This window comes from Cetorhinus maximus, chromosome 29 (assembly GCF_964194155.1).
Source record: "Cetorhinus maximus chromosome 29, sCetMax3.hap1.1, whole genome shotgun sequence".
In the NCBI taxonomy this organism is placed as follows: domain Eukaryota; kingdom Metazoa; phylum Chordata; class Chondrichthyes; order Lamniformes; family Cetorhinidae; genus Cetorhinus; species Cetorhinus maximus.
Window position 1 is genome coordinate 25800594 of NC_135907.1, and position 9416 is coordinate 25810009.

The 9416-nt window shown below is 48.1% G+C and overlaps 1 protein-coding gene across 1 annotated transcript in view; it reads left to right on the top strand.

Annotated features, from left to right (window-relative positions):
* Positions 1–2297: 2297 nt before the first annotated feature.
* LOC144669530 (galanin peptides-like) overlaps positions 2298–9416 on the top strand; it is a 14991-nt gene continuing 7872 nt past the window's right edge. Inside the window, exons 1-3 of the mRNA XM_078531999.1 lie at positions 2298–2432; positions 5233–5313; positions 6233–6281. Coding sequence (XP_078388125.1) covers positions 5233–5313; positions 6233–6281 — 130 coding nt within the window. The 5' untranslated portion in view covers positions 2298–2432. The remainder of the gene's footprint in view (positions 2433–5232; positions 5314–6232; positions 6282–9416) is intronic.

Consider the following 9416-nt stretch of genomic DNA (forward strand, 5'->3'; position numbering starts at 1 on the left):
CCCAACAGTCGTGGATGAAGGTCAATGCACGCCTGGACAGAGCGTCTGTAACCTGCTTGACACAAGTGTGGACAGCTGATTGGGAGACACAGCAAAGATCACTCACCGGCCCCTGGACGGAGCCAGAGGCATAGAAGTTGAGGGCAGCTGTGACCTTTAGAGCCACTGGCATGGAGTGTCCACCCACACAGTTAGAAGAGATCTCAGGCCCAATCATCTGACAGATATAGTTGACTGTCTCCCTTGAGAGACAGAGCCTCCATTGGCACTGCACCTCAGACATATTGAGGTAGCTGCTTCGCCACCTGTATACCCTGGCAGCAGGATAGTGGCATCTTCTGCGGCCCCTTCCGCCTTGGACTACCTCTTGGCCCTGCACCCCTTGTGCCAGCGCCTGTCCTCCAAAAGTTGGCTCCCCTAGAGGCTGAAATGTGCACTCCTGGCCTCCTCCCCCTTCTAGTCCTCCTTTCCTCCTCAGAGGAGGTGTCTCCAGTGGAGAATTCAACTCCTATTCCCAAGCTAAGGGAGGGCTTTGTCAAAGCTGCAGACCCCGGAAATGATCTTTACTGTCGAGCCCTGACCAAGGCTTTTCCTCCTGTCCAAGCAGCTGGTGTGAGTTTTGAAGTCTTCCTGCTCATACAGGCAAGTGAAACTAACTTTCACAATTAAATACCTCAAACATCACATTTGCAACCCCACTAACCCCTCTTATCCGGCCTGTGGATGAGGTTTATACAAATGCCTCCTACCCGCCTGCCCATTGTGCCCATGCGACATCCTGAAGATGGCACAGGCTGCGAAAAATCCAGATCAATTACTGCCTCAAGGGCCTTAACCGACCCGTTAGTTGATGGTGCATCTCTGAACTCAGAGCGCGCCCACCTTCCCAAGTATCGCGATGGCGCGTGGTGATGTCGGGACACTCGCCCAATGTCACCGCGCGTCATTTTACAGTGACGTGGGTGTACGGGTCCCGCCCCCACACGCCGATGGGGAAATTCCGGCCTATATAAATCTACAGAAGATATGGACCCCAAAACCTTGTCTTTGTGATGTTTCCCACTTGCATCCACCCAGCATATTTCACCTGCTGCTGACGATGAATATGATATTTGTATCACACTTAGACACAGTGGTACTGATGGGCTCAAGAGACAATTGGGTATTTGTGGAGTGACACTTAAGCGATTGAGAGATTGGCAATCTGGCGAGAATATATCCCTGAAACGTGTCTTCTGGCCACTTTGGCTTTTTGTGTTCCTCCTCATGACTTGACTGCTGAGTGCGAGAGAGAATTCTGTTATTTCATCCTGCCTTTGTCTCACGCACTAACTTTACAACCAGCCTCTTCCTCTTCTTCCAAATGGTCCACACACTATTCCAGTGTACAGTGTGTGCAGTTGATGTGCAGTTGTGTCTGAGTTACCTTGTCCTGTAGCTAAGATAATAACTGTCCTCGTTATTTTCATGGTTTGATTGATCATTTCAGATTTTTCCCGTTACCGTTAATTCTATGTTTTCATTTTGGGATAATGATGATGTTTTAATGAGTTACCAGTCATGGTAAATGATGCTTTCTCTTAAACCAATGTCCTGTCTGTAGACCTGGCTGCATCTGATCCTCTTTTTATTACTTTCTTAAATATGAAAGCTCTTTTCTCACAACCGCTTCCCTTTTGTCTTTTATCTCTTATTCTTTATCTTTCTTTTCCCAAGTTTAACCAATCAATTTCATAGACCCCTTTTCTCATTCTTCACTGTTTTATCTTTCTTGATCAGGAATTTTTATTTTCTATTAGCATTTGCATTTTAATTTCCTTTCCTCCATTTGGTTTCTCTTGTTCCATTTCTCCACCCCCCCTTTCTTCCAATGCCTCACATTCATGATTTTCACTATTTTTCTTTTGCCATTTCCCGTTTTAGTTGCATGTTTTAACTAAACTATTTTACTTCTACTTTCTGCCTGACTCCACTTTGCCGTTTAGGATCATTGTGACGACTCTGACACATGTTGACACTGATCCTCGTCCTCCTCCAGCTTTACTGAGAACAATCTTTAAAGAGGCACTTTCCTGTTAACCTCCACCTGAACATGAGTCAATTATCAATAATTACCTCCATTTTGCTGACAGGAATTAGAGCTGAAATGGAATACATGATTTAATGACCAGCCTTTTATGCTTCAAATCTGGATGCATTTATCAAAAAAGAAAAAAAAACATAATGAGGACATTAATTCTTTTCCACAAATAAATAGGCTTCTCTCTCTTTCCTCAGACATTCGTACATCACCACTCAGAACTTTGCTGTTCTTAAGCCAGGACTTCGTTATAGATTATTTTTGAAACGATTGTTTGACAAATCCCATTTTTTTTGTCATTACTTTAAACTTCAGAAAAGAAACTTCAATTTTTTTCTTCATCTAGACAAAGGTAAAATGATTTTATATATTTATGATAATTTATGTGAGACGTTACTTGTTGCTGTAATTTGCTGCAGATATTGTGTGTAACTGAGTCCAGGCTGACAGTACAAGGTTGTGAGGAACAAGCTCTGTGAAACTAGCAAGGATTATGCTTGAACTCAGCACAATTGTGTCTGCAGCAGGAGGATAGTTTATTGAAGAATTCGAAAATCAGCTGATTTTATTGGCCTGTCAGCTGTTGCCTTTCTCAGGAGAATGTTTAACATTGAGATGTCTCGGTTAAAAGTGGAGAATTGAGAGATTTTCCATTTAAAGCTAAATTCTGTACATGGCACTGATTGTTAGGAATCCAAAGTGCATTGGTGACCAGGTAGAAGTTAGTGTCCGGTATCGGCTGTTGAAATCTGGATAATGGTGAACAGCAGGTCGATCAGTGACAGGGGATTTTGTTACTTCCATTCCAGTTAATTCCGTTCTGGATCCTTTCCCCATCCCTGAAGATCAGCTTCAGTAAACTGTTGGTTCACAAACTCTCCATCATTGTTCTCCTCACACTGCAGCCCCCTGCCCCTTACCATAGCCCCCATCGCAATACCCTCCCTCATGATACATCCCCCTCACCGTACCCCCCTCACCGTAACCCCCTCACCATATCCCCCTCACCGTACCCCCCTCACCGTATCCCCCTCACCGTATCCCCCTCACCGTACCCCCTTCACCGTACCCCCCTCACCATATCCCCCTCACCGTACCCCCCTCACCGTCCTCCCCTCACCGTATCCCCCTCACCGTACCCCCCTCACCGTCCTCCCCTCACCGTATCCCCCTCACCGTACCCCCCTCACCGTATCCCCCTCACCGTAGCCCCTCACCGTACCCCCCTCACCGTACCCCCCTCACTGTCCTTCCGTCACCGTACCCCCCTCACCGTACCCCCCTCACTGTACCCACCTCACCGTACTCCCCTCACCGTATCCCCCTCACCGTATCCCCCTCACCGTACCCCCTTCACCGTACCCCCCTCACCATATCCCCCTCACCGTACCCCCCTCACCGTCCTCCCCTCACCGTATCCCCCTCACCGTACCCCCCTCACCGTCCTCCCCTCACCGTATCCCCCTCACCGTACCCCCCTCACCGTATCCCCCTCACCGTAGCCCCTCACCGTACCCCCCTCACCGTACCCCCTTCACTGTCCTTCCGTCACCGTACCCCCCTCACCGTACCCCCCTCACTGTACCCACCTCACCGTACTCCCCTCACCGTACCCCCCTCACCGTACCCCCCTCACCGTACCCCCCTCACTGTCCTTCCGTCACCGTACCCCCCTCACCGTACCCCCCTCACCGTACTCCCCTCACCGTACCCCCCTCACCGTACTCCCCTCACCGTACCCCCCTCACTGTACCCCCCTCACCGTACTCCCCTCACCGTGCTCCCCTCACCGTACCCCCCTCACCGTACCCCCCTCACTGTACCCCCCTCACCGTACTCCCCTCACCGTACTCCCCTCACCGTATCCCCCTCACCGTACTCCCCTCACCGTACCTCCCTCACCATAGCCCTCTCACTGTCCCCCTGTTCACCGTACACTGTCACCATACCCCCCTCACTGACCCCCTGACCGTCCTCCCCTCAGTGTACCCTCCTCACTGTTCCCCTCACAAACCCCCCGACCTCACCGTACCTCCCTCACTATTCCCCTCACCTTACACTCTCAGCATACACCCCTCATTATATCCCCTCTATGTACTCGCCCCTCACTGTACCTCCCTCACTGAATTCCCCCTTAACATTAGCTGGTGAACTCACCAATACTGTGGGGTGCCTAACAGTATAAATTTTAAAACATTAAAGCACTAACTCATTTAAATTAGAAATTTAGTGCTGATGTTAAAATACTTTAACATATTTTTCTTTGATTAGCAATATTAGGGGGTTGGAGTTTAAAAATAGGGAAGTCTTGTTACAACTGTACAGGGTGTTGGTGAGGCCGCACCTGGAGTACTGTGTACAGTTTTGGTCCTGTATTTAAGAAAGGATATACTGGCATTGGAGGCAGTTCAAAAGAGATTCACTAGGCTGGTTCCTGGGATGAAGAGGTTGACTTATCAAGAACGGCTAAACAGGTTAGGCCTTTATTCATTAGAGTTTAGAAGACTGAGGGGTGATCTTATTGAAACATACAAGATTCCGAGGGAGCCTGACAGGGTAGATGTTGAGAAGATGTTTCCACTGGTGGGAGAATCTCAAACTAGGGGACATAGTTACAGAATAAGGGGACACTCATTTAAAACTGAGATGCAAAGGAATTTCTTCTCTCAGAGGGTAGTGAATGTCTGGAATTATCTACCCCAGAGAGAGAAGGCTAGATCACTGAAATGATATAAAGAGGAGGTAGATAGATTTTTGAAATATCGGGGAGTTGAGGGCAATGAGGAGCTGGCACAAAAGAGGAGTTGAGGCCTGGGGCAGGTCAGCCATGATCTTATTGAATGGTGGGGCAGACTTGAGGGGCCGAATGGCCTACTCCTGCTCCTATTTCTTATGTTTTTATGCGATGCCTGTAAATGAAACTGATCTAATTCCAGTAAAGGAAACAGAAACTCTGGCCTTTGGAGCCAAGTCAGAGGCACAGGAAGAGGTCACAGGCAATTTCTCTGTGAGAGTTCAGCTCATACTCTTTCTGTAACCCACCCAACATAATTTGAAGTCTGACACAAGTCCAATGCTAAACTCAGGTGACAGTGAATCTCCTCTCACTTTAATGCAGACATACAATTTAATAGTTTTTCTTTTCTCTTCAGATGCATAAAAGCAGGACCCTGATCTGGATGTCTTTGATCCTTTGTGGCTTAGTGACTGAATGTTTTGGATTAGTTATCATGGTAATTATATTTGTTCTTTTATGGTCTGTTGTTGGGGCTGAATTTGAGTCCGAACTGGGGTGGGAGCAGAGTTTTCTGTAGGAGAAGCTCAGCCTGAGGTTGATATTCCTCTGCCTCCACTTAATGTCAGTGAAACCAAACTGGCTGAAAGGCTTGGGTAAGTGGTTAAAAATGGAAATTTCTCCTCACTTTTCCCTCAGTGACATACTAGTTGTACCAGGTCAGGTATAGACAGAATGATATCAGCATGTGATTTCCCGGAACAAATCTAAAACTCACCCTTTCGCATTGTACCAATGGAATATTCCGGCCTTGATATTAAACCTGCACCTTCCCTGATTCCCCAGAAATATCAGTGTCTCCAAGTTTAGAACAGAACTAGAAATTCACCAGGGTCGCACTGGAATGTCTTCATTGCAGAAACACCTAGCTGGGCTCACTCATTTTCTATTGTGGGGGGATCCTCGCTGTGGGAATAAAGCTCTGTACTCACTCACTCATGGCAAAACCCACTATTTGGAGGTGGTCCTTACTGTACAGGTGGTCTCTCCGTGGGAAGAGGTCACTGTACAGGAGGGCTTTCTCTGTTCAGATTCTCCAGTGCAGAGTTGATCTCTCTCTGGAACTGAGTTTTGTACAGCTGGTCTTTCTCTCTCTCTCTCTCTCTCTCCAGAGCTGGGCTCTGTACAGCTGATCTGTAAAGGTGCGAAGGGACCTCTCTGTAGACTGAGTCTCCTGTCGAGTTCAGCTCTCTAGAGAATGGATTAGTATCTATATCTGAGATCTGTGGCTGTAGTCTCCACTGTGTTGGTGCATCTAAAAAGAGACAGTAAAATAGTGGTGGAAAACAAAGAAAATCATGAATTTTAGGAAAACAAAAAAAAACCACAAAAGTCAATCTGTAAAATCTATTTTTCAGCCCAAAAGAGGTTGGACATTGAACAGCGCTGGATATTTGTTAGGCCCACGTGAGTAATGTGATCACTACCTCAGACCCCATTCTGATTATTCTTAAACGTTGCATGGATGCTACAGGGGATAGTATAATCCAACACTCAATAATGGGTTTCCTTATAGCTAAAAGAAGAAAAACGAGGAAACTTATATTGATATGTTGTGTCCTCATGACATATCAAAGCATTTCACAGTTAATGAAATATTTTCAAGTATAGAAGATCCACATAGGGGCAGAGAGGCCAATGTCCAGATAATCTGCTAATTGTGGTTTTCAGACTAGGACACAAAGTTAATTTAATTAGTGTAATGCAGAGAGAGTCTGGATTATCACTGAACACAGCTCCCTCCAACAATGCAGCACCCTTCCAGTGCTGCACTGAACAGCCCCATAGTTTATATGCTCAAGTCTGGAAGTGATACCTGAGCGTATGTTGTGACTCAGAGCTGAGGGTGTTAATACTGAGCTAAGCTAACACAAAATGCTGCAAACATTCAGCATGTCAGGCAGCTTCTGTGTAGTGAGAAACAGAGTTAACGTTTCAGGTCAATGATCTCAGATCAAGCCATTATATGTTTGCATGTGTAGGAAGGTTGGAGTTTACACTGAAAGTATTAATAGTTAGAGTTATTTGCTTATATTTTATTTTTATTTTGCTTTCTTTGATCTGAATGATATGTTTGGAATATCCCCCCTTGATTTGAGGCAGATCTTGTCCTGTGTGTTGCAGTTAGGAGTAGCTGGGAGTGGCAGGAAACACAGTCAGATTCTTCCTGATGCAAAAACAGAATTACCTGGAAAAACTCAGCAGGTCTGGCAGCATCGGTGGAGAAGAAATCAGTTAACGTTTCAGGTCTTCATGACCCTTCGGCAGAACTGAAGTATAGTTAGGAGAGAGGTGAAATATAAGCTGGTCTGAGGTGGGGGGCGGGGGGAGAGAGAAGTTGAGGGTGGGGTGGTTGTAGGGATAAGCCAGCAGTCATAGGAGCAGATAATCAAAAGATGTCACAGACAAAAGGATCAAAGAGGTGTTGAAGGAGGTGATATTTGTCTAAGAAAAGTGCTAATTAAGAATGGAAGACAGGTACAGCTCTAGTGGGAGTGGGGTGGAAAGACTAACAAAGTTTTAGTTTTAGATTTAAAAATAATGGAAATAGGTGGGAAAAGAAGAATCTATATAAATTATTGAAAAAAAAGGGAGGGGGGAGAAACGGGGTGGGGATGGGGGGAGGGGGAGTTTAAGATCTAAAGTTGTTGAATTCAATATTCAGCCCGGAAGGCTGTAAAGTGCCCAGTCGGAAGATGAGGTGCTGTTCCTCCAGTTTGCGTTGGGCTTCACTGGAACAATGCAGCAAGCCAAGGACAGACATGTGGGCAAGAGAGCAGGGTGAAGTGTTAAAATGGCAAGCTATGCTTCAGTTCTGCCGAAGGGTCATGAAGACCCGAAATGTTAACTGATTTCTTCTCCACCGATGCTGCCAGACCTGCTGAGTTTTTCCAGGTAATTCTGTTTTTGTTTTGGATTTCCAGCATCCGCAGTAGCTTTTAGCTTTTTTTTTCTTCCTGATGCCTCTGTCCAAAAACTAGAGGACACATGAATGAATGGAGCAACCAAGGTGATTCTGGACTCCAGAATACTGTATTATTGGAGTTAATGTGTAAACACTTTCTATTTTGCTGTTTATCCTTTTTTATAGTCACAAAGTTACACAACGACCATTACAGATGATGAAGCCACAACTGAAATTTCTGATAACAAATTCAATAGGATTAGAAAAGAAATAAACTTTGTGTTAATTGTTCCTAAAGGTAATGGCCCTGATTTTACCTCCCCAGCCTCAGGGAAATTGGTCCCTAGGAGAAGTGGCCCCTCTATTTGAGCAACTGTAACTGAAGAGCACAAAAAGCTGTGATATCCCTTTAAATATGCAAATCAGGTGATGAGAGAAAACCAAACCTGCCAGGACAAATCACCCTCCCTCACCCTCACCCTCCCTCACTCACCCTCACCCTCACCCTCCCTCACTCACCCTCACCCTCCCTCACTCAACCTCACCCTCACCCTCCCTCCCTCACCCTCCCTCCCTCACTCACCCTCCCTCCCTCACTCACCCTCACCCTCCCTCACTCACTCACGCTCACCCTCCCTCACTCACCCTCACCCTCCCTCACTCACCCTCCCTCACCCTCACCCTCCCTCACCCTCACCCTCCCTCACCCTCACCCTCCCCCTCCCTCACTCACCCTCACCTTCCCTCACTCACCCTCACCCTCCCTCACTCACCCTCACTCACCCTCACCCTCACCCTCACTCACTCACCCTCCCTCACCCTCCCTCACCCTCCCTCACTCACCCTCACCCTCACCCTCCCTCACTCACCCTCACTCACCCTCACTCACCCTCACCCTCCCTCACTCACCCTCACTCACCCTCACCCTCCCTCACTCACCCTCACCCTCCCTCACTCACACTCACCCTCACTCACACTCACCCTCCCTCACTCACCCTCACCCTCCCTCACTCACCCTCACTCACCCTCACCCTCCCTCACTCACCCTCACCCTCCCTCACACCCTCCCTCTCCCTCACTCACCCTCCCTCACTCACCCTCCCTCACTCACTCACCCTCACTCACCCTCACCCTCCCTCCCTCACCCTCACTCACCCTCCCTCACTCACCATCACTCACCCTCACCCTCCCTCACTCACCCTCACCCTCCCTCACTCACACTCACCCTCCCTCACTCACCCTCACCCTCCCTCACTCACACTCACCCTCCCTCACTCACCCTCACCCTCCCTCATTCACCCTCCCTCACTCACTCTCACTCACCCTCACACCCTCACCCTCCCTCACTCACCCTCACCCTCCCTCACTCACCCTCCCTCACTCACTCACCCTCCCTCACCCTCACCCTCCCTCACTCACACTCACCCTCCCTCACTCACACTCACCCTCCCTCACTCACCCTCACCTTCCATCACTCACCCTCACCCTCCCTCCCTCACCTTCCCTCCCTCACCCTCCCTCCCTCACCCTCACCCTCCCTCACTCACCCTCACCCTCCCTCCCTCCCTCACCCTCACTCACCGTCGCTCACTCACCCTCACTCACACTCACCCTCCCTCACTCACCCTCACCCTCCC